This window comes from Podarcis filfolensis (genome assembly GCF_964270895.1).
Source record: "Podarcis filfolensis genome assembly, chromosome: 8".
In the NCBI taxonomy this organism is placed as follows: domain Eukaryota; kingdom Metazoa; phylum Chordata; class Lepidosauria; order Squamata; family Lacertidae; genus Podarcis; species Podarcis filfolensis.
Window position 1 is genome coordinate 75,273,407 of NC_139611.1, and position 25,601 is coordinate 75,299,007.

The 25,601-nt window shown below is 44.7% G+C and overlaps 2 protein-coding genes across 2 annotated transcripts in view; both read right to left on the minus strand.

Annotated features, from left to right (window-relative positions):
* The window catches only part of LOC310768992 (phospholipase A2 inhibitor and Ly6/PLAUR domain-containing protein-like), a 38,239-nt gene extending 14,214 nt beyond the window's left edge, over positions 1–24,025 (minus strand). Inside the window, exon 1 of the mRNA XM_083628005.1 lies at positions 23,929–24,025. Within this exon, the coding sequence (XP_083484131.1) occupies positions 23,929–24,016 (88 nt within the window). The 5' untranslated portion in view covers positions 24,017–24,025. The remainder of the gene's footprint in view (positions 1–23,928) is intronic.
* On the minus strand, positions 1,591–9,930 carry LOC310769127 (phospholipase A2 inhibitor and Ly6/PLAUR domain-containing protein-like). Its single transcript, XM_083628249.1, has 5 exons — positions 9,810–9,930; positions 6,465–6,566; positions 5,140–5,289; positions 4,273–4,410; positions 1,591–2,374 (listed from the first exon to the last, which is right to left on the minus strand). The coding sequence occupies exons 1-5, from the start codon at positions 9,895–9,897 to the stop codon at positions 2,232–2,234; spliced, it is 621 nt and encodes a 206-aa protein (XP_083484375.1). The 5' UTR covers positions 9,898–9,930; the 3' UTR covers positions 1,591–2,231.
* Positions 24,026–25,601: the final 1,576 nt, after the last annotated feature.

The following is a 25,601-nucleotide window of genomic DNA, read 5'->3' on the forward strand; positions in this document are numbered from 1 at the left end:
CAACATGCATGGAGTTCTGCATACTTCCTCCTTCTTGTTCAAGAACGCCTTACCAATAAACGTCTGTGTAGACTCAAGGGACACCCTCCTTTCCCACAGTGACATCATGTCCCCCTGCTCCCCAGGGCCTTCTACCTGGTTGATGAGAGCTAATGGCTGTCCATCAGCACCATTGTTCCTTCAATGACCCACCATCACCAGGCTGGCCTCATGAGGAAATTCTCTGGTGTTATTCCCAGCCCTTGCTAAGTCCAGGAATCTGTGAGTTTGCTCAAACTCTGACCCTTCACTGGATGTAGAGATTATGGGGAGTCTGCCCACCTCCCCCTTCGTAACAGTAGATTCTGGGGGCAGGGGATACAAACCAAAAGTTATTTTACTTAGTATATGTGTGAGGTTTTAGTCTCAGCATCATTAGGGTAGGTTATTTAACTGTTCATTTGTTATTTTCCCTTAGCAGTGTGAAAGGTTTCGGCATGGTTCCCCTCTGCCCCCCCTCTCTTCTCCGCCAACCTTATACTATAAACAACATCAATATCTCGCATTGAATGTAACTGATCTGTAGAAAAGACTCTATGCTCTGAAAATAGAGACAACGCACACACTTTTAAGAAAAAAATATTTAAAGGAATCCATGGGTTTGCTCAAAGTTGAACCCTTCACTGGATGTAGAGATTCTGGGAAGTTCATAACAGTATATTCCAAAACAACACATAAATTAAAAAAAAAGGGCAGCCTTCAAAATTGGTCCTTCTCTGACTATTGCAATGGGTTTGTTGTTAAACCGTTCTTGGAATTGTGGCACTCTGAGATGCTCTGTCACTGGGAAGCAGCCCTTCCCACTGTCAATGCCTCCTTTTGTTGTTCCTCAGACCACCAGCTCCTTCAAGCTAGGGTTACCATGTCTCCTCTTTTTCCAGGACACGTCCTCCTTTTCAGTGGTAAAATCTGAGACGAATTGCAGTTATTTGCTCTGAACGGCCATCATAACTGTCATAGTGTCCTCTTTTTCATTCTTCAAAACAAGGCAACCCTACAAAATAAGAACGTTCTTCGCTCCTGTGCTAAACAGAAGCTTAGCAGCTTGGAAGGTTCTAGAAGCTCAGAAGAGGCATGGCAATCCCCACTATGAAGGGACCCGACACGTCTGAATCTGCTACAGTTCACTAGCTGGGCTCCACTCTCTGGTTTATGTCCTTGAGTTCTGCTCATGCCTCTTGCTTGACAAAATGGAGATGCGTCTAGGAGCATAGGCATGACTGAAATGGTAGTGGGACTTGATTCTGATTTAGGGTTTTAGTTTCTTCATTTGTTTTAACTGAGGTTCATCTCTTTTATACATGCAATAATCTTGGACACAGCTAAGGAGTGTTCCTCTGCCCCAGAAAGGCCACATCACTTTTTGAATCAATATGAAGAAAGGTACCTTAGGAAGAAACACAAGGATCTCTTTTGTAGGCTCACCTGTGCCACCCCACTCAGCCACAGAAGAACCTCTGACTGGCACCTTCTCTTTGTTAAACCCAAGTTGACAGCCATCCAGAAGAAACAAACAAAACCATTTTTGGACTCAATATTCTTTATTGGCCCTGCAATATTTCATTCAGAAAACAGCCTGGAGCTTCAAAAACACACTTTGGAGGAGGTGCGGGAGGTATTGTGGTACTCAAATCAGGATGAGGAAGAAATTCAATTTTGTATGCATATTAATGAGAAACTAACTCATTTGCACTTTCCAGACCAATATGCAAACTAAAACCCACCTAGCCTTCAAATTTCACATTTCTCAGAATTTTGCAGTGTAGTTCTTCAACCAAACAGCGTATACGAAAATGCATTTATGAGAGTAAAGTGTATATATTATGGATAATAACATACTATGTATATTGTTCCAACTGCCTGCAAAAGTTGTGTTTAATAGGGTAAATTCATGCTAAATGTCGGCAGATTTTCATTTTATTTTTTAAATGAGAAACTTAAAAGCACTGAAATTTGACAGATTTGTCCATTCCAGTGCCGAAATGCTCATGGCATGAAACCTTCAAGGTGGCTGGTATGGAAAGAGAGCTCAGGAGAGAAACTTCATAAAGGGAATGCTGGAGATCATGGGTAGCAGGAGGAGGAAGAAACTCTTCAACAGGATATGGCTGGCACTAGGTATCGTTGTTGCTTTAGGAGTTGTGGCTGGTTTCCAAGTTGTGGCTGATGCGGAATTTCTGGCTCGTTAAGGATTACGCAGTGTCTGCTTTTTCTGCAGCAGGGACACATGTTATTTTTTTGATATTGTAGGGGATTCCTCCAATTGTCAATGCATAGTTTTCTACACCGCACATATTGCTTGTTCCACAACCATGCAGGACGAACGTCTTGGCACCTGCAGGTAAATATGGGGATCATCAGCAGGTGTCAGTGGTAGCTGCTCTAGGAAAACAAATGGGGCATGGCCCTTTCAGTGTCAATCTGCCCTCACCCAGCCCCCACCGGCCTGCCTTCTGACTCACAACCAGTCCAACGGATGACCTTCACCATCAGCTTCCTTTTCCTTAGGGGCATTGCCTCTTGTAGATCGGAACAGGGAGAAAGATGGCTACAAAACTAGGACTAGTTACTCTGCCTGCCATGGGCTCTGCCTATGGTTGGTTCTATGCTAATTGATTGTAGAACCTTATATTTTCAGAATTTGTATTTCTATATAGTAGTTGCCTGGGGTCCCATGGTGCCCAGTGTGTTTTGCAGAACACCCAGCCACCTTTATAGCAAACGGAAAGAAAACACAGGGAAAGGCCGGGAAATCTGAGGCCTGCCAAAGAAAGAACCTGGGGCTCAGACCTCTAAGACCACGAGTGTCTGTTCCTCAGCCACAGTGGAAATAATTTTGCAACAATTGGGATCCATCCATTCTTAACCTGGCCCTGGGCTGGAGGAGAGGAAGAGGCAGATGAGAAAAACAGATATGGGCGAAAGTGGTTCAACTTGGGGACACTTGGCAAATTCTCAATTTTTTTTATTTCAGGGGTTTCTATCTGAGCCTGTGATTCTCCCTGAGCTATAACTCCTTCTGGGGTGCAGCCTGTCCCCCCAGACCACATCCATAACCAGCCTACTTATCACCCTCCTTTGGGGCTTGAACACTTGCTTGCCTGGATGGAGGAGAAAGATGGCTGCATGTTGTGCATGTGAAATGGGGGGGAAATAATAATGTTTTGCTCCACCCACTTCTGATTCTGCTCCACTCATCATGGGCACCTGACGTCTGGGAAGCAAATTTATTTAATTGTTAAATATTTATAGCACCCTTCCTTTCAAAAGAGCCTGGGTCAGTCAACACATCCACAATTTATTTTTACATTTGTTGTTGTTGTTGTTTTTTAAAAAGAATTAATCCTCCATCTGAAAAAGGTATCCCACCTTTACTCCTAGCAGCTCAAGGTGACATATTTGGTTGTCACAACCATCAACACCTTATTTTATGTTCACAACATGGCAGCCATGGAGTCCCAGCTGTGCTAGGGAGAAAAAGAAACCTCTTTCCTATCCAAGCATGCATTTCCAGTAATATACCAGCTACTTATTCTCTGATACCAAGTGCCTCTCTGTGTGACTGCATCAAGGTAAGCCTCCTCTCCTAACAATAATTCAGAAGTTGAAAGCCTCCAAGCTGTGAGCTAACTCTGCATATCAGTCAATAGTATTCAGAGTGATATTTCTTCAACACTGGTTGTAAAAGAAAGCCCTTGTGGCTAATCGTTATGCTGAATCTATCTAGTACTTTTTGAAGGCCATCCAGTGTGATGGCCATCATCACTACATCTTATAGGACCAATTCCCATCATTCAACTATGCACTGGGTGACAAAGTATTTTCTTTTGCCCATCTGAAATGTTCCAACATTTAGCTTGATTGGATGGTCCCGAGTTCTACTCAAATGAGAAGGACTTATGTGAATGGGCCCTGACTCAATCCCACACTCGACACTTTACTGCTCCAAAGGATGATGCACACATGCCATTAGCACCTTATCATGGGTGCAATCCCACCATCCTCTGGCACAGTACTTGTTCATTTCAATGATGCTTGCACCAGAGAACATCCTGGGAGATTGTTCCCCAAGAGTCAGGGCTGCAAGTCTCTTGCTCAGCCGCCTGAGATAGTTATCTCATCTTGCCTGATGGTTGGTACACCTCTAGATCCTCCAGAGGCAGCATTCCCCTCCCACCTGCTCTCCCCATCCCACGGAATCCCTCCTCCTTTGCTTAGTCCCTTCAGGGTTACCAGAGCTTCCTTCTACAGTGATGCAATTCCTTTGACCATCTGTGCATAAGACTGGTCCATCCGTGCACTCTTCCTCCGTCTGAGCATAACATCCTTTTGTGCAAGTGAGCCCATTCTCAGTCCAAGGAGCTTGAAGAGCTAGGAAGCAAAGAAGAAAGAAGCAAATGATCATATATGGAACGTTTTTACATAAGAATCTCCAAAGAGCCCCGCTGGATCATCGACAAGCCTGCTTCACACAGACACAGCAGCCACAGCCTTCCTGATGCATTCACACAACCACCCACTGAGTCCTCCCCTCAGCTGTTTGTTAGCATATTCTTTGTCAGAATGAAAGAATGAGTTCTAGACACACAGGTTTGACACCTTTCCTGTCTTGTGTTAGGATGAAAGGTGTGAAGGTACCAAAACTTCCTCCACTCCACCCTGTTCCTGCCAAGTTTCAAAAGCAAATTGAGAATGTTTTCATCATTCTGAAACCAAGGGCCCCTCCAGACTTTTATTGCGGGTTCATTTGTGCACCATGTTCTTCAAACTATAACACTGCATTAGTGATGGATTTCTCCTGGTTTCATTTCTTCTGTGATGCTTCTCCAGTTCTATTGCATTCTACTGTGGGATGAAAATAAACCAGGACATTTGTGGTATGAAAAACTATGGGATTTCAGCTAGAAGTAATGGGGTATGCACTGATTAGAAATTAAGCAGTATGACCATGCACATACAAACGGTATTGAGAATGGAATAGTGTGTGACTGCCCCAGTAGCATCATGGGCACAAATCATTCTGAATGCACCATAAAAAGAACTCCTGGAGTGGCTCATTTCTGCAATTCTGATATCATAGAGGGGTAGGTTATGACATACAGGTCCAATTTAACTTTGTGTTGCACCCATCTTCAGTACAGCAAGCAGAGCTGGAGCGCAAATGTTTCTCTTTTCCTATGGTGATGTTATAAGCATTGGCACAAGAATCACTTTTTCCACATGAATAGGTTGTTGTGTCAAACTCGGTGCCTGTTTACCGGAAGAAGAGAAAGACAAACAACAGGTCAGGAGAGCTCATTCCCCAGAATCCTTCATTCTCTGCCAAACTCTGTGGTCTCTGCTCTGCCTTGCCCTTCCATCCTTTCCAAGTTCTCCCAAAGGAATATGGTTCAGTGGAGTAGAGCCTCCATCTTGCTGAAGAAACTCTGGACGTTCCAGATCAATGGTGAAGAACCTCAGGTCTGTGGACCAAAGGGAACCTCTTTCTGTATCTGACCCTTCAGAACTGGCCCAATCCACACCCCTTACCAACTTTGTTTTACATCCTCCTTGAGTGTGTTTGCCTGGCTGGTATATGTCATTGAAATCTGATAATGATTTCTGTTTTCCTTGACCGAGTGGAAGATAGAGAGATGGGTGTTTGTGGGCAGAACCTAGCCTATCAAGCTAAAATTTACATTTCTTACTTTGCCCACTTTTGCTAATGACCCTGCCCAGTTCTGGTGTGTGGCCCTCAAAACAGAATGTGGCCCTCAGTTTAAAAGGGAATTCTGCTCTGGAACACTGCCAGAAATCTCAGGAGGTGGTTAGTGGTAGAGGAGAAAGTCCGGGCTGGTCCATTAAGTGAATGGGGTACTTCCTGTTCTATGATGATGATAATGATGATGATGATGGTGATGATTATACTATTTATACCGTGCCCATCTGACTGGGTTGCCCCAGCCACTCTGGGCAGCTTCCAACATATATAGAAACATAAATAAACATTTTAAAAAAACCTTCCGTATACAGAGTTGCCTTCAGATGTCTTCTAAAGGCTGTATAGTTACTTATCTCCTTGGTTTGGGGGTCGGATAACTCCATACCCTCCAACATTTATCTGATGAAAATAGGGACGGCACAAGGAAATGCAGGACATTCCAGGATCAAATCAGAAACCGTGGTAGCTTCTGTAAATCTAGGACTGTCCCTGGAATATAGGGAAATTTGGAGGGTCTGCTATCAGCATCCAACTCCTCCTTAGTCTCAGGGTTGTCCCTTGCAGAACTCAACTGGGAGCAGGAGATGGGGACGAAAGTAGAATGATTTGGCTCTGCCCATCATTGGCCTTCTTCCATACCAGTCCTAATGGGCACCAGCCTCCATTGGATAGATTGTGGCACAGCATGGAGGATGCCACCAGGCAAGGCCAACACCTCCCTTACCAAGCATTGTGCTCTGGTCCCTGATGAGCACGCAGGCATCCAAACCACTGGCACAGTCCGAAGCGTTAGAAACTTCTGCTCCTTGTACACACTTCAAGACAGCTGGAAGAAGAGAGAAGGGCATCATTCAACTATGGGACTGAAGAACCCTCGTGCATTGGACAAAATGGAGAAGGCCCGTGTCCCATTCAGTGCGTAATGCTGACTCTGGGTAAAGTTTTTCCTAGAGTGCACATCACAGTGTGAAATGTGTCCTGCTGGATAAGAACTTGGCTGTGTACACACCATACATTTAAAGTTTATTTAAAACACACAACACACACACACCCAATCCCGGGAACTGTAATTTGCCCCTCACAGAACAACAATTCCCAGCACCCTGAACCAACTACAGTTCCCATTATTATTTGGGGAATGTCATGTGCTTTACATGAAGGTTGTCATAATTTACAAATTTTAATGCACATGTGTTTTCTAGCTAATCAAAATGCCATCTTGGGTGAATAGGGGGAAGAAAGCAGGGAATTATGTCAACTTTGAACAGTCTATTTCCGTTCCTTCTTCCTCCCATAGGAGACAGCGATGGCCTCCAACTTTAAAAGAGGATTAAAGAAATTCAGATAGGAGAAGATTCTCAATGGTGACTCAGTGTGACAGCTATGCTTTCTGTCTACCGCGAAGGCAGCAATGCCTCTGGAAGCCCGTTTCTGGGAATCACAAGTGAAGAGAGTGCTGTTGCAGGTCTTAGTTATGGGATTCCCATAGGCATCTGGCTGAGAACAGGATTGTGGACAATATGGGCTACTGGCCTGATCCTGCAGGCTATTCCTGTGTTTTTCTACCAAACACAGAGTTAAAGGTAAAGGAACCCCTGACTGTTAGGTCCAGTCACAGACGACTCTGGGGTTGCGGGGCTCATCTCGCTTTATTCGCCGAGGGAGCCGGCATACAGCTTCGGGGTCATGTGGCCAGCATGACTAAGCCACTTCTGGCAAACCAGAGCAGTGCACGGAAATGCCGTTTACCTTCCCACTGGAGTGGTACCTATTTATCTACTTGCACTTCGTGCTTTCGAACTGCTAGGTTGGCAGGAGCAGGAACCAAGCAACGGGAGCTCACCCTATCACGGGGATTCGAACTGCCGACCTTCTCACAGCGCCACCCGTGTCCCACCAAATACAGAATCTAGCCCTTAATTGATTATTGATTGATAGATTACTTAATTTCTATGCTGCTTAATATATTAAAATTATCTCTAAAGGCAAAGGAGCCAATTCCTAGGGGGCAAGGTCCCTTTGCCCTCCCCCCATAAAATATGTCGGGGGAGGCCCCCCCCCCAAGAAGATGGGCATTGCCATTCAAATGCTGTGTGCGCACCATGTCATGTGATTGATCATGCAGGGCGGGGATTACCTGCCCCTCCCCAATATTTTATTCAGGTTGGGTGGCCCCCTGCTATGAGGTGTATAAAAAGCCGAAGCCACAACAGACAACTTAAAGAAAACATTACAAAAATACACCGTTACATATAAAAACGTTACATTAATATAACATTACTAATATATATATATAAATCAGTAGCAATTCCTTTCGATCTCTTTTTTATATATATAAATTTTATTAGTTTTTTAACATATCATTTTCAACAGTAATTAAACATACTTTTACATCTTATTCAATTTTTTTGACTTCCATCAGTCCTGTCTGAAAATTTTCCAATCTAATCTCTTAGTATGCATTTCTTATTTTCCCTATTACATTTCAAACTCATAACCAATATCTCTTTTTCTACTTTGTAACACTTCGCATATTTCTCCTTACAAAACTTATTGTAGTCCTACCTACTAGCTTAATTTGTTGATTACAGTTGCTCTTCAAATAATTCAACAATTCCTTTCATTCTCAGCCTCTCGGTTCTCACCCAGGGTCCAAACACACTCTCAGCTCACCCACAAAAGTCTCGCAATCAGAACAGCGGCCATCGATCTAGTCTCTCACTATAGACTTGCTTTTCATGGGCAAGCCCAAGGTCAATGGTACTTCCTCAGGCTTCCCACAGCTGTGTCCCATTCAGCTGCCCTTTCCACAACCACTTCAAGGTACAGCAGATGTATTAAGTCTCCCAGGGGGTCCAAAGGCTGGGGGAAGTTTCCCCCTGCGCTCACAGCTCTTTCTTCACCCTCTGTCCCCTCCTTGTTCTCAAGCTGCCATACAGCTCGGCTCTTCTTTTTGCCAAGAGATCCTCCTGTGGTAAGAAAGTTCTCTGCAAAGTTTTTAACCCGCCAAGATTGGCATTAAACAATGGCATGGTAGGTATGTGATTCCAATTTTGTCCCTGACCACATAGTAGGAAAACACATCCGATGAATGATATTTGGAAAAAGAAAAAGAAAAAGAAAAAACTTTACATGGCAGATCCTGTGCATGCTGGGGTGCACAACTGGCATTTGAGTGCTGTATAGAGATGGTGTACTAACAAACACCAATGGGGTGCACAACTGGCATTTGAGTGCTGTATAGAGATGGTGTACTAACAAACACCAATCTTCTGTGTCATTAAGAGGGGCACATTCCCCTTCCCACCCCACCCCATGCCATCAATGGCCCCAGTCCCACCACCGCCCACGGCACATTGAGATTTTGTCAAGAAAGCCAAGAGAAGATCAATCAGCAGTAGAACACGACCAAGGCAATAGCATTTTGCTAGTTACATGGCAGGCAACATAGCTACCTGGGTTATTTGTGTGTGTGTGTGTGTGTGTGTGTTCTGTAGCTTTATATTCTGATTTTATCCTGTGAAATGCCCTGACACCTGAGGGTATAGGGCGATGCAACAAACAAACAAACAAACAAACAAATAAATCCCATGCAAAATATGCCTCCCAATGCTAGTCCTACTGGACTTAACCTTCCAGAGGTCCTTTACCATTACCCTTTTTACCTACTATGAATAGACCTTTGGAAGTTAGTGGACATGACTTAGGCTCATCCATTGCAATATACATACTCCGAGTAGCACTTAGCTAAATACTGTATATTTCAGCCAACACCTTTAGAATGTACAGCAGATTACTCCCAGTCTATGATTCTATGATTCCCCATCACCAAAGGCATCCACTCAAAAGCTAGCGTGGAAGTCCAAATTGGGGGGGGGGGACACTAGCTCTTGCATGCACCTCAGCTCTTCCTTTTGCTAAAGATCAGCCTGTGGCAGGAACAATCTGTGCAAACTTTTTAACCCTCAAACGATGGCCCAGTTGATATGCCATTCCATAGTACTGGTCTTCCATTCTGTCCCTAACAGCATAGTAGGAAAATGGATGTGATCAATGATAAATAACTTACATGTATCCGCAGAGGCAACTAAGAGTGGCGAAAGAAGGCAGAGCACAAGGAGAGGCACCATGGTGTCGTAAGGTAGGGCTAAGATCATTGCTGAGCTTGAGTGCTTCTTGTGCCCAGATGTATGGGCAAAGGACGTTTTATAGATGGGTCTGCTGTGACATCTTTTAGGGAGTTGCTCCAATGAACCACAGTAAAAGGAGTGTTGTGTAGTGTAAATACCCATAAAGAAAATGGGTGGAGATGCTTCTCTTATTGTGCAAGGACTTCCTGGAACGAACGGTGGATTCTGACAACAAATTTGGCAAAACTGATGCCAACTGATGCATTTCTAGCTTTAGGAATGTTTGGCATGTACCTTACATATTATTACTTATTCCATTTATTCCCTCACTCCTCTATGGATCCTCAAGCAGGCAGGAAGGCAGGAGTGCTCTTTTATTCTAACAACAACCCTGTGAGGTAGGTTCAGCTGAGAGATAGTGTGTAGCCCAGGGGTTGGCATGGTTTACCTCGCATGGGCCAGTTCACTCCAGCGGAGATCCCTCCATGGGCCTGATCACGATTTTCGCTGTCTGTATCTGCGCAGATGCGATTTCCAGTGCCGCAGAAGTGAGTCCCTGTGCTACGCTGTGCCAGTTTAGCGCAGCGCGCAGGGACTCACCAAGCGGGCAGCTTGGTTTGGAGGCAGCTCAAGGGCCGGTTAAATGACCTCTGTGGGCCACTTGTGGCCCATGGGCCTTGGGTTGCCAACCCCTGGGGTAGCCCAAAGTGCATCACTCAAGGAGTTTCATAGATGAGTGGAGATCTGGACCCACGTCTTCCTCACCCTGCCATATTATCATTTATTGCCTGCTATGTTCTGAAATTAGTGTAGCCAGCTCCAGAAAACAGGGGAAGTTCAGAGAGGAGCCTCAAAACTCAAGGATGGCGAGCCTGTGGCCCTCTGGATTTTGATATGGATGCAGCTTCCATCATCCCTAACCATTAGCCATGCTGGCTGGAACTGACAGGAACTCCAGTTCAACAACACCTGGAGGGTGACACGTTTTGCCACCCCACACTTGGCTCCATGCTCATTCTCCTCTGTCCCCTGATTGTTTGGAATATGGGGGGTCACCTCCCAAAAATATGGAGGGCCCAGAAGAGTGGGGGCCCTAGGATTTGGGGTCCCTGGTGTGTGTGTGTGTTTGTGTGTATGTGTGGAGTCGTTTTGGGGTGGGATTGCTTTTTACTGAAGCAAAAGACAGGCAGAACCATGAGTGACATTGGCTGGGTCAGGGACTGGACAGAGGAATAGTGAGGCAGATGAAAGGCAAAGTGGGAAATTATGGGAGACAAGGAGGAGGCAGAGCCGGAGCAGTTGGCTGACACGTTGTCACTAGATTCAGGTAGGTAGCCGTGTTGGTTTGACGTAGTAAAAATATATATAAAAAATAAAAAAAATTGTCCAGTAGCAGCTTAGAGACCAACTAAGTTTGTTCTTGGTATAAGCTTTTGTGTGCATGCACACTTCTTCAGATAGTTGTCACTAGAAAGCATTCCAGACCCCCCTTCTCCCAGAACCTGGCAGGCCTTGAAAGTAGGGGAGCAAAGGGCTTGGAGACAAATGCCCCTACGCGGCCAACATAAGGTGGGTGCTGCTGCTGACAGTTGAGGAAGTTGAGAGAAGGGGGGGGAGATTTTCTTGGAGCAACACCATTACTCCAAGAAGCTACATTTCTAAGCCTCCCTCTGTGAATATTGAATAAAATGTTTTGGTAAGAACTTTCCCTGTCTCATCTATTCCTTGCAGCCTACTGTGGGTGGATCAGGTTCCCTGACACCTGACAGGCTGTGACTTGAAGAACGTGTTCTTGGGCTTCCTTTTCACTCCTCCTTGCCATTGCTTTTTCCACATGTGATATGTCTTTTTAGGGTGTGTAGCCTGAATGCAGGAACCATCTTAGTCAAGATTTTTATACAGTGGTACCTCAGGTTACAGACGCTTCAGGTTACAGACACTTCAGGTTACAGACTCCGCTAACCCAGAAATAGTACCTCGGGTTAAGAACTTTGCTTCAGGATGAGAACAGAAATCGTGCTCTGGCGGCACAGCGGCAGCAGGAGGCCCCATTAGCTAAAGTGGTGCCTCAGGTTAAGAACAGTTTCAGGTTAAGAACGGACCCCCAGAACAAATTAAGTTCTTAACCCGAGGTACCACTGTAGTCCACTGTTTTGGCTAAAGGCCATAAATATAAATGCCATAAGCAAACAAAAAAATCTCCACCAGCCATTTTGTGGGTCAACTGCTCAGTTACGTGACATATCTACCCACTTCCTGTTTGGCAGCCAAACCAGGAAGTTCGTTGGGTCTTTCATGGGCTGCTGTCTCTGTTTTCCCCTTAGTGTGACATGTGTTACCAAGCCCTAGATGAAACTAAGGGCTTATTCACACTTCCCCTGGTCCCTCAGCTTTCCCGATGGGAAGCAGCTCTTTAGCACACAATTGGAGCAAATGGCAATTGGGCTTTTCCCCCCAGATGGATGTTTGTTCTGATTGAGCACTAAAGAGCAGGTTTTCCATGCAAAAGGAGTGAGGTAAGGGGACAACCGCTCAGACCACTTGGACCCATGTTTTCTAGGCAGGGAACAAGCAGATATGTGGATGAGCCCTAAACCCATGTCCACACAGTACGCTTCCCCCAAACATTTCTGGGAGTGGTTAAAGGTGCTGAGAGTTGTTAGGAGACACCAAATCCCAACCCAGAGCTCCAATTTCTGTGTTCCCTGAGGAGAGGGGTGGAGAACTGTAGCTCTGTGTCGAGAAAAGGGAGTCTCCAAACAATTCTCTGCCCTCTTAAACTATAGCCCCCTGAATTCTTTGGGGGAGACAATGGGTGTTTGGCATCATAGTGGTTCAGGAGTGGCTTGGACTGGCACCATTGAGAAAGGGATGAAGACAGCGGCCTGTGTCTGAGAGAGTCTCTCCTTTGACAAAGGATTTGTTGATCGCCCAACTCATGGGCAATTGTTTTCCAACCCTGATGCAGACCTCCTTACTTCTGCTGCAGAAAGCTGAGCTGCACTATGTCCTTGGATCTTGCTGTTACTGTTCAACTGGCATGAATTCAGGCCATTCCCCTATGTTCAGAGATTGACTCCCAAAACAGAAGTGCTGGATTTACTGCCTGGCAATAAAACTGCCATTGTTGACCATATCACAGTCCCCTGGCTTTGTTGCAAATGCAAACAGGGTTGTAGCCTTTGGCAAAGTCAGCCTCTGACGTTGGCCTCACTGGGCACCTACTGAAGCCCACACCCCACTTGCAGTCCCCTGACTAGCTCTATGCATGAGAGTCAGATGATTGTTGTTCTGGATGGGGTTGCAGTCCCTCTGGTGCAGCAGCTAAGAAGCTTGAGAATAGGGACAGGGAAGACATCCCAATCAACTTGTACTTCAGTTTCTGCTGTGTGGTAACAAGTTTCTAGGGGGTTCCTGGCACTCACCCAAGATTTGTGTTTTTCCATTAGAAAATCAGGACACAGCAGAGTCTGCAACGTCTTAGAAATATGGTTTATTCACACATATTTGCACCTAAAACCTTCAGTGGAGGAAGTGCAGAATATGACACCCCAAGAGTATCTCTCATTGCTCCTCTCATAGCTATAGCAAGCTTGGCCCCACCCCATCACTTAATGGATCCAAATGGTTTCCAGGGAGTGGCAGGGGTTGGATCTCTCGGTGGCATTTGATGCCATCAATCATAACATCCTTCTGGACTATCTAGAGGAGCTGGGGGCACTGTTATACAGTGTTCCACTCCTTCCTCCTGGGCTGTGTCCAGAAAGTGGTGATGGGGGATGAGCGGGGTATAAATATTATTATTATTATTATTATTATTATTATTATTATTATTATTATTATTCCCAAGTTGATGGCCTTTCAGCTGATTCCCTGGTGACCCACTGGAATGCAGAGTTAACCAGGGCTATGAACTGTCTGGCTCCGAAGCACCCTCTCCAAATGTATGGAGCCTGGACAGCCCCGTGGTTTTCTGCAGAGCTGAGGGCAATGAAACATTCGTTGAGACGACTAGAGTGCTGGTGGCGGAAAACTCATTCTGAATCGAACCAGAAATGGGTTAGAGCTCAATGTCAAGCCTATCAAGTGGTGACAGCGACAGTGAAGAGGACCTTCTTCACTGCCTCTATTGCATCTGCAGAAGACAGCAGCAGGAAACTCTTTCAGGTGGTTCGTAATCTAACAGAACCACTTTTGCTATTGGGGCCTAGTAAGGATCCCAAGATCTCCTGCAATGATTTTGCAACTTTTTTGCAGATAAAGTCTCTCAGATTCGGAAAGAGATAGACTCCACCATGGGAGCAGGGCCGGGGGAGAAGAGTACCAGAGTCCTGTCTGGTCAGTTGCATGGGATCAATTCCAATCTGTTACCTCCAAGGATGTGGACAGGTTGCTTGGACGAGTGAAACCAACCATCTGTCTCCTTGATCCTTACCCATCCTGGCTCATAAAAGTCAGCCGGGAAGGGCTGGGCAATGAGCTCTGTGGGGTGGTGAATGCTTCCCTCTATGAGGGAGCCTTCCCAGAACCACTGAAAGAGGTGGTTATTAAACCATTTCTTTAAAAAACATCTTTGGTCCCGGCCAATATGGCCAACTATTGCCCAGTCTCAAATCTTCCATTCTTGGGCAAGGGGAGTGAGCGTTTGGTTGCGGAACAACTCCAGGTATGCCTGGAGGATGCGGACCATTTGGATCCATTCCAACTGGGATTCAGGCCCCATCATGAGACTGAAACTGCCTTGGTTGTGCTGGTCTATGATCTCTAGCGGGCTAGGGACAAAGGTGAAAGCTGTTTCCTAGTTCAGCTGGATCTCTCAGCGGCCTTTGATACCATCAACCATGACATCCTTCTGAACCATTTAAAGGTGCTGGGAGCTGGGTCATTGTTATACAATGGTTCCATTCCTTCCTCCTGGGCCATGTCCAGAAAGTGGTGTTGAGGGATGAGTGTTCAGACCCCTGGGCTCTCAATTGTGGGGTGCCTCAGGGTTCTGTTCTGTCCTCTACTCCATGCTTTTTAATACCTATATGAAGCTGCTGGGAGAGATCATCGGGGGGTTGTGCTGACTGTTCATCAGTATGCGGATGATACCCAGCTCTACCTCTTTTTCAAATCGAAACAAGTGAAGGCGATGAATGTCATGTGTGAATGTATGGAGGTGGTTGGAGGATGGATGGCATATAACAGATTGAGGTTGAATCCTGACAAGGCAGAAGTACTGTTTCTGGGGGATAGGGGGCAGGCTGGTGGGGGGGGTCTCCCTGCTTCTGAATGGGGTAACTGTGTCCCTGAAGAACAATGTGTGCAGCCTGGGAGTCATTTCAGACTCACAGCTGTCCATGGAGGCGCAGGTTAATTCTGTGTCCAGGGCAGCTGTCTACCAGCTCCATCTGGTATGCAGGCTGAGATCCTACATGTCCCAGACTGTATTGCCAGAGTGGTGCATGCTCTAGTTCTCTCCTGCTTGTACTACTGCAATGTGCTCTACGTGGGGCTACCTTTGAAGGTGACTTGGAAACTACAACTAATCCAGAATGTGGCAGCTAGCCTGGTGACTGGGAGTGGCCAATGAGACCACATAACACTGGGCCTGAAAGACCTACATTGGCTTCCAGTATGTTTCTGAGCACAATTCAAAGTGTTGGTGCTGACCTTTAAAGCACTAAACCACCTTTGGCCCAGTATACCTGAAGGAGCGTCTCCACCCCCATCATCCAGCCAGGACACTGAGGTCCAGCGCTGAGGGCCTTCTGGTGATTCCCTCACTGCAAGAAGTGAGCTTGCAGGGAACCAGGCAGAGGGCCTTCTCAGTAGTGGTGCCTGCCTTGTGGAATGCCCTTCCACCAGATGTCAAGGAAATAAAGAACTATCTGACTTTTGGAAGACATCTGAAAGGAGTCCTGTTTAGGGAAGTTTTTAATTTTTGTTGTTTTACTATGTTTTTAATATTTTGTTGATAGCCATCCAGAGTGGCTAGGGAAACCCAGCCAAGTGGGCAGGGTAGAAATGAAGAAGAAGGAGAAAGAAGGAGAAGGAGAAGGAGAAGGAGAAGGAGAAGGAGAAGAAGAAGAAGAAGAAGAAGAAGAAGAAGAAGAAGTCGTTGCTACTGCTGCTATTATTATTATTATTATTATTATTATTATTATTATTATTATTAACAAGTCATGTCCCCCAGTCTCTCAGTGCATTTTTTACATTTTTTAAAAAAAACCTGAAACGTAAGGTGATCATAGTTGCAGGATCACATTAGAAGATTTCCAGTGTGCCATCAGAATCCTAGTTTTGCATGAAGAAATGGGGGTTGGAGGTTAATAACTGTGGGGTAAGGAAAGGAAGCTTGGGGGGTTAATGTAGAGGGAATGATAATGAGATTGGTGAATGGTGTCAGCAGGAAGAAAGAGGTTTGTGTGTTTCTATGCTAGCCTAACCCACTTTAGAAAAGCTAAAGCACAGAATGAACTCAGGCTTGCTAGAGAGGTTAAAAGCAACAAAAAAGGCTTTTATGGGTATGTTCGTAGCAAAAGGAAGAACAAAGAAACAGTGGGGTCACTCAGAGGAGAAGATGGTGAAATGCAAACAGGGGACACAGAAAGGGCTGAACTCCTCAATGCCTTCTTTGTCTCTTCCAACAGTTCAAGAAAGACTTTGCCCGACCTGAAGAATTTGGAGCAAATGATTCAGTAGAGGAAACACAGCCCAGAATAACTAAGGAGATAGTACAAGAATACTTGGCTAGTTTAGATGTATTCAAGTCTCCAGGGCCAGATGAACTGCATCCAAGAGTATTAAAAGAACTGGCAGATGTGATCTCAGAACCACTGGCAGTCATCTTTGAGAATTTCTGGAGAACAGGCGAAGTCCCGGCAGACTGGAGGAGGGCAAATGTTGTCCCTATTTTCAAAAAGGGGAAAAGAGAGGACCCAAATAATTACCGCCCAGTCAGTCTGACATCAATACCAGGGAAGATTCTGGAGCAGATCATTAAGCAAACAGTCTGTGAGCACCTAGAAAGGAATGCTGTGATCACCAATAGTCAGCATGGATTTCTGACAGAATTACAACCCTGGTAGATGAAGGGAACGCAGTGGATGTAGCCTACCTTGATTTCAGCAAGGCATTTGACAAGGTGCCCCAGGATATTCTTGTAAAGAAGCTGGTAAAATGCGGTCTTGACTATGCTACCACTCAGTGGATTTGTAACTGGCTGACTGACCGAACCCAAAGGGTGCTCATCAATAGTTCCTCTTCATCCTGGAGAAGAGTGACTAGTGGGGTGCCACAGGGTTCTGTTTTGGGCCTGGTCTTATTCAACATCTTTATCAACGACTTGGATGATGGACTCAAGGGCATCCTGATCAAATTTGCAGATGACACCAAACTGGGAGGGGTGGCTAACACCCCAGAGGACAGGATCACACTTCAAAACAACCTTGACAGATTAGAGAACTGGGCCAAAACAAACAAGATGAATTTTAATAGGGAGAAATGTAAAGTATTGCACTTGGGCAAAAAAAATGAGAGGCACAAATACAAGATGGGTGGCACCTGGCTTGAGAGCAGTACATGTGAAAAGGATCTAGGAGTCTTGGTTGACCACAAACTTTTCCTCATTTGTTTGCATTTTTTTTAAAAAAAATCTACCTTAACATTTTAATCTTTCATTCAGTTTCTTGGTTCACTAACACCTCTGAATCTTTTCCAGGTTTTTAAATCACTTCTTCCAATATTTCTTTCTTTTTACCCTCTTCAAACTTTTTTTGATAAGCATTCTGGGCTGCATCAATAGGAGTATAGCATCTAGATCAAGGGAAGTAATAGTGCCACTGTATTCTGCTCTGGTCAGACCTCACCTGGAGTACTGTGTCCAGTTCTGGGCACCACAGTTCAAGAAAGACACTGACAAACTGGAACGTGTCCAGAGGAGGGCAACCAAAATGGTCAAAGGCCTGGAAACGATGCCTTATGAGGAACGGCTAAGAGAGCTGGGCATGTTTAGCCTGGAGAAGAGGAGGTTAAGGGGTGATATGATAGCCATGTTCAAATATATAAAAGGATGTCACATAGAGGAGGGAGAAAGGTTGTTTTCTGCTGCTCCAGAGAAGCGGACACGGAGCAATGGATCCAAACTACAAGAAAGAAGATTCCACCTAAACATTAGGAAGAACTTCCTGACAGTAAGAGCTGTTCGACAGTGGAATTTGCTGCCAAGGAGTGTGGTGGAGTCTCCTTCTTTGGAGGTCTTTAAGCAGAGGCTTGACAACCATATGTCAGGAGTGCTCTGATGGTGTTTCCTGCTTGGCAGGGGGTTGGACTCGATGGCCCTTGTGGTCTCTTCCAACTCTATGATTCTATGACTTCTAGTACTGCAAAAACTTTAGAGCAATGCAAACTGGAAAAGGTAACATACAAATCTTCACTGATCCCTCTAACCACCCCACTTCCTCCTACTCCTCCTACTCCTCCTCCTCTTCTTCTTCTTCTATTTCTTCTTCTTCTTCTTTTAAAAAATATTTTTTATTAAAGATTTTCTACTTCTGATTTTGAGTTTAGGTTTTCTAACTCTTTTTAAATGAGATTCCTCTCTTTTTATATACAGTGGTACCTCGGGTTACGGACACTTCAGGTTGCAGACGCTTCAGGTTACAGGCTCCGCTAACCCAGAAATAGTACCTTGGGTTAAGACCTTTGCTTCAGGTTGAGAACAGAAATCCCGTGGCGGCGGCAGGAGGCCCCATTACTTAAAGTGGTGCTTCAGGTTAAGAACAGTTTCAGGTTAAGAACGGACCTCCAGAACAAATTAAGTTCTTAACCTGAGGTATCACTGTATACAATAATTTCAGACATAGCTAATGAGTTGTTTTATTTTGTATTTGTTTTTCTGCCCCAGAATGGTTGAATCACTTTTTAAATCAATACAATTAAAAGTATATTATGAAGAAACACAAGGACCTCTTTTAGCACCCCACCCAGCCATGCAAGGAGCCTCTGGCTGGGACCTTCACTGAAGTAAATTATTGCTGATAACCATCCAGAAGAAACAAACAAAACCATTTTTGGACTCAATATTCTTTATTGGGCCTGCAATCCTTCATTCACAAAACAGCCTGGAAATTCAAAAACACACTTTGGAGGAGGTGGGGGAGGTATTGTGGTACTCAAGTCAGGATGAGGAAGAAATTCAATTTTGTATGCATATTAATGAGAAACTAACTCATTTGCACTTTCCAGACCAATATGCAAACTAAAACTCAGCCTTAAAATTTCACGTTTCTCATAATTTTGCAATGTAGTTCATAAGCCAAACAGTGTATACAAAAAAGTATTTATGTGAGGAAAGTGCATATATTAGTGATAATAACATTCTGTGTCTATTGTTCAAACTGCATGTAAACGTTGTGTTTATTAGGGTAAATCCATGCTAAAATGTGAGCAGATTTTCAATAGTTTTTTAAAGAAGCTAATTGCCATAGAAATGTCGAGAACTGAATTTAGGGTTAAAAAATTGAGAAACTTAATAGCACTGTAATTTGACAGATCTGTCCATTTCAGTGCCGAAATGCTCATGGCATGAATCCTTCGAAGTGGCTGGCATTGAAAGAGAGCTCAAGAGAGAAACTTCATAAAGGGAATGCTGGAGATCATGGGTAGCAAGAGAAGGAAGGAGTTCTTTCCCAAGATATGGTTTGCACTAGATTTTGTTCTTGCTTTAGGAGTTGTGACTGGTTTCTGCTGATGCAAAACTTCTGGCTGGTTAATTAGTTGCAGCTGGTGCTGGCTTTTCGGCATCGACACATGATATTTTATCTACTTTGTAGGGGATTCCTGCAATTGTCACTTCATAGTTCTCTACACCGCACATATTGCTTGTTCCACAACCATGCAGGACGAACTTCTTGGCACCTGCAGGTAAATATGGGGATCGTCAGCAGATGTCAGTGGCAGCTGCTCTAGTACAGCAAATGGAGCATGACCCCTTCCATTTCAGTCTGCCCTCACCCAGCCCCCATCATCCTGCCTTCTGACTCACAACCAGGCCAAGCCTGACCCTCCTCCTCCCTTCCTAATTCCCTTCAGGGTTACCAGAGCTTCCTGTTGCACTGATGCAACTCATTTGACCATCCGTGCATGAGACCTGTCCACCCTTGCATTTCTCCTCCGTCTGAGCATAACATCCAGTTGGACAAGTGTACCCATTCTCAGTCCAAGTAGTTGGAAGAACTAGGAAGCAAAGAAGGAAGAAGCAAATTGTCATATATGGAAAGTTTTTACATAAGAATCTCCGAAGAGCCCCGCTGGATCATTGACAAGCCTGCTTCACACAGACACAGCAGCCACAGCCTTCCTGATGCATTCACACAACCACCCACTGAGTCCTCCCCACTCCCAGGTCTTTGTTAGCATATTCTTTGTCGGAATGAAAGAATGAGGTTTAGAGACACAGGTTTGACACCTTTCTTGCCTTGTGTTAGGATGAAAGGTGTGGAGGGACTAAAACTTCCTCCACTCCACCCTGTTCATGCCAAGTTTCAAAAGCAAATTGTGAATGTTTTCATCATTCTGAAACCAAGGGCCCCTCCAGATGGGTCTTTTATTGCAGTTCATTTGTGCAACATGTTCTTCAAACTATAACATTGCATTAGTGATGGATTTCTCCTGGTTTCATGTGTCCTGTGGTGTTTCCTACTGCATTATTACTGACTGGAGGGGTTGTGGAGCAACAGAAGTGGGATGAAAATAAACCAGGACATTTGTGGCATGAAAGGTGATGGGCTTTCAGCAGGAAGAAATGGGTTGTGCACTGATTGGAAATGAAGCAGTATGACCACCCCAATACCTCTGCACACGCAAACAGTATTGAGAATGGAATTGTGTGTGACTGGCCCAATAGCACCATGAGCACAAATCACCCTGAACACACTATAAAAAGGACTTCTGGAGAGGTCCAGGTTTGCAATTCTGATATCAGAGAGGGGCAGGTGATGACTTACTTCCCCAATCTAAGTTTTTGTTGCACCCATCTTCAGTACAGCAAGCGGAGCTGGAGCGTAAATGTTTCCCGTCTCCTATGGTGATGGTAAAAGCATTGGCACAAGAATCATTTTTCCCACATGTATAGAATGTTGTAGTAAACTTGACCCCTGTATACCAGAAAAGGAAAAAGACAAACAACATGTCAGGAGAGCTCATTCCCCAGAATCCTTCATTCTCTGCCGAACTCTGTGGTCTCCGCTCTGCCTTGCCTTTCCATCTGTTCCAAGTTCTCCCAAGGGAATATGGCTTGCTAGAGTACAAGCGCCTCCATCTTGCTGAATTAAGCTTTGGAAGTTCCAGATCAATTGTGAAGAACCTCAGTTCTGTGGATGAAAAGCAACCTCTTTCTGTTTCTGACCATTCAGAAACGGCCCAATCCACACCCCTTACCAACTTCATTTTACATCCACCTTGAGTGTGTTTCCCTGGCTGGTATATGTATTTGAAATCTGACAATGATTCTTGTTTTCCTTGACTGGATGAAAGAGGGAGAGAGAGATGGGTGTTTGTGAGCGGAACCTAGCCTATAAAGCTAAAATTTACATTTATTGTTTGCCCACTCTTGGTGGGCAGTGGTAGAGGAGAAAGTCCTGGTATGGGATACTTCCTTTTCTATTATTATTATTATTATTATTATACCCTACCCATCTGACTGGGTTGCCCCAGCCACTCTAGGTGGCTTCCAACATACATAAAAACATAATAAAACATTTACAAACTTCCCTATGCAGGGCGGTCTTCAGATGTCTTCTAAAGGTTGCATGGTTACTTATCTCCTTGGTTCAGAGGTCGGATAACTCCATACCCTCCAACATTTATTCAGTGAAAATAGGGGCATCCTAAGGAAATGCAGGACATTCCAGGATCAAATCAGAAACCGGAGCAGCTTCTGTAAATCCGGGACTGTCCCTGCAAAATAGGGAAACTTGGAGGGTCTGCTACCAGCTTCCAACTCCTTCTTAGTCTCAGAGTTGTCCCTTGTAGAACTCAGCTGGGAGCAGGAGATGGGGACGAAAGTAGAATGATTTCGCTCTGCCCATCATTGGCCTTCTTCCATACCAGTCCTAATGGGCACCAGACTCCATTGGATAGATTGTGGCACAGAGTGGAGAATGCCACCAGGCAAGGCCAACATCTTCCTTACCAAACATTGTGCTCTCGTCCTTGATGACCACGCAGGCATTCAAACCACTGCCACAGTCTGAAACCTCAGAACCTTCAGTTCCTTGCTGACACTTTATGGCTGGAAGAAGAAAAAAAAAGGCTAAACAAAATTATATCAGAGTGAAGACATAACAAATATAATGGGAGAAGTTCTGCTGTGGCTCTGTGATTGGAGGAGCCTCCCCCCCCCCTTTAGAGGACAAGTAGGACAATGGGGGAGGTGAAATACCTCAGAAAAAATAAGGGGGCAGATGACAGAGATAAATATACATACGAAAGTTAAATATTTGGCAATATAGTTGATAGACAAGAATATTAAGATATTTAAAGACAATTATGAGAAAATTTGGAAAAGAAATAAAAAGGAATTTAGAAATTTGGGGAAGAATGAATTTGTCATTGTTAGGAAGAATTTCAGTGACTGAGATGAATGTATTGCCAAAAATGTTGTTTTTATTCCAATCAATCCCGGTGAGAAGCAATGAATGAGAGCTGCTTCAAAGAATGGTAAAAAGATACTTCAAAATTTATCTGTAAAGGGAAGAAACCAAGAATAAAATATAGACTACTAACAGACATCAAAGATAGAGGAGGTTTCTCTCTACCGGATTTAAGATTATATTATGAAGCATCTTGCATCTGCTGGATCCAGGATTGGATAAAAATAAAAGATACAGATTTGGTAGATTTAGAAGGCCATGACAATAGATTTGGCTGGGATGCGTATATATGGTACCATAAAGCAAAATTACATAAAAGATTTTGGAATCATATAAGAAGAAATTCAGTTTTTTAAGTTTGGGAGAAATATAAAGATCTATCAGAACATAAAACAAAACAAAACACCAAGGTGGCTCTCCACGCTAGAAGCAATATCTCTCCAAAAAAATAATCTGAGGACAAATTGGTCAACATATAATCAGTTAAAATTAAAGGAGTTTGTAAAAGTCAGAGAAATGGTTACAGATTGGTTACAATATTTTCAGTTAAATGAAACCTTTAAAAATGATAAAAAGAAAGGATTAAGCTATGAAGTGTCAAGATTTCAGAGAGAGATAATAGAAGACCATACCAAATTACTGTCAAAAATGTATAATCTGCTCTTGGAATGGAATACCAAAGAGGAACAGGTCAAATCTGCCATGATAAAATGGGCAAAAGATGTGGCACACAATATACAAATGATAGACTGGGAAATGATCTGGAAGAGAGATCTGAAATTTATGGCATGTACCTCATTGAAAGAAAACCATATGAAAATGATGTATCATGGTATCTAACCCCGGTTAAATTAGCAAAGATTTATTGAACAAGATCAAATATGTGTTGGAAATGTAAAGAAGTAGAAGGTACCTTTTATCATACGTGGTGGAAATGGAAGGTTGGATAGCAATTCCTTTCATTCTCAGCCTCCGGGTTCTCACCCAGGGACCAAACACACTCTCAGCTCACCCACAAAAGTCTCACAATCAGAACAGCGGCCATTGATCTAGTCTCTCACTATAGACTTGCTTTTCATGGGCAAGCCCAAGGTCAATGGTACTTCCTCAGGCTTCCCACAGCTGTGTCCCATTCAGCTTCCCTTTCCACACCCACTTCAAGGTACAGCAGTCTCCCAGGGGGTCCAAAGGATGGGGAAAGTTTCCCTTTCTTTCTTCACCCTCTTCACCCTCTGTCCCCTCCTCGTTCTCAAGCTGGCAGATCCTCCTGTGGTAAGAAAGTTCTCTGCAAAGTTTTTAACCCCCCTAGATTAGCATCAAATGATGGCCCAGTTGATATGTCATTCCATAGTGCTGGTCTTCCATTCTGTCCCTAACAGCATAGTAGGAAAATGGATGTGATCAATGATAAATAACTTACGTGGATCCACAGAGGCAACTAAGAGTGGCGAAAGAAGGCAGAGCACAAGGAGAGGCACCATGCTGTCAAAAGGTAGGGCTAAGATCATTGCTGAGTTTGAGTGCTTCTTGCGCACAGATGTATGTGCAAAGGACATTTTATAGATGGGTCTGCTGTAACATCTTTTAGGGAGTTGCTCCAATGAACCACAGTAAAAGGAGTGTTGTGTAGTGTAAATACCCATAAAGAAAATGGGCGGAGATGCCTCTCTTATTGTGCCAGGACTTCCTGGAATGAACGGTGGATTCTGACGACAAATTTGGCAAAACTGATGCCAACTTGATGCATTTCTAACTTTAGGAATGTTTGGCATGTACCTTACATATTATTACTTATTCCATTTATTCCCCCCTCCTCTATGGACCCTCAAGCAGGCAGGCAGGGAGGAACACTCTTTTATTCTAACAACAACCCTGTGAGGTAGGTTCAGCTGAGAAATAGTGTGTAGCCCAAAGTACATCACCCAAGGAGTTTCATGGATGAGTGCAGATCTGGCTCCAGGTCTTCCTCACCCTGCCATATTATCATTTATTGCCTGCTGTGTTCTGAGATTAGTACAGCCAGCTCCAGAAAACAGGGAAAGTTCAGAGAGGAGCCTCAAAACTCAAGGATGGTGAGCCTGTGGCCCTCTGGATGTTGATATGGATGCAGTTTCCATCAACCCTAACCAATAGCCATGCTGGCTGGCACTGAACTGCAGTCCAGCAACACTTGGAGGGTGACAAATTCGCTACCCCAGCTCAAGTTCAAAAAGTTTGAGGAACACTTCTCTCTCAAGCCTCATCTGGTGAGGATCCTATCCAGCAGCAACATAGTGGGACTGTATAGAAGGACTATATGGTAGAAGGTGTCTCATCCCCTTGAGAGTGATGGCGCTCTTAGCTCTGCTCCTGAAGATTGTTGTTGGTTTGTGTGTGTGTCAGAGGGGCCAAATTGCTCTGAAGATTGGGGGCAGGCGATGACACACGCATGATGTCAGGATATCGAGAGGAGTCAGGGGGTGGTGTCAGGTGTCATGGAATCCGATCCCCACCCCCACTCCCCATGGTAGGCTGCCAGGAATAGATAGGACAGGGATAGTTCTTACCAATGTTTTTTATTCAATGTTCACAGAAAGAGGCTTAGAAATGCAGCCTCTTGGAGTAATGGTGTTGCTCTGAGTAATCTCCACCCCACTTCTCTCCTCAATCGTCAACAACACCACCACCTTACGGTGCCCGCTTAGGGCCATTTCCTCTGAGCCTTTTGCTCTCCTACTTTCAGTGCTTGCCGGGTTCTGGGAGAAGGTGGATTTGGAATGCTTTCTAGTGATAACGTGTCAGCCAGCTGCTCCGGCTCTACTTCCCCCTCCTCCTCTTCCATTATTTCCCAACTTTGCCTCTCGTCTGCCTCTGAACCGTAACCTTCCTCAAACAACTGTTGTAAATCTATACTGTCTTCCTCTTCTCTGGAAGGTTCAGGAGGGGGAGGTGGTCTCCACCATTCCTCCTCTGTCCAGTCCTGACAGGTGGAGGCAAATGCAGCGGCAGTGCAGATTCAATGGCCAGCGGTTCCTCCTCTCTCACGTTCAGCCTTCTCCCCCTCCTCCCTCCGCTGCCACTGGATGGGTGTTGCTTCCCCCTCCTTCCCCTCCG

Excerpts from the sequence above, each read along its gene's own strand:
- LOC310769127 (XM_083628249.1), bottom strand. The coding sequence starts at position 9,897 with ATGATCTTAGCCCTACCTTACGACACCATGGTGCCTCTCCTTGTGCTC. Across the intron at positions 5,290-6,464 it reads GGACCAGAGCACAATGCTTG|GCACCGAGTTTGACACAACA; the intron begins GTAAGGGAGGTG and ends TCCGGTAAACAG. Across the intron at positions 4,411-5,139 it reads CACAAAGTTAAATTGGACCT|CTCTTCAAGCTCCTTGGACT; the intron begins GTATGTCATAAC and ends TTTGCTTCCTAG.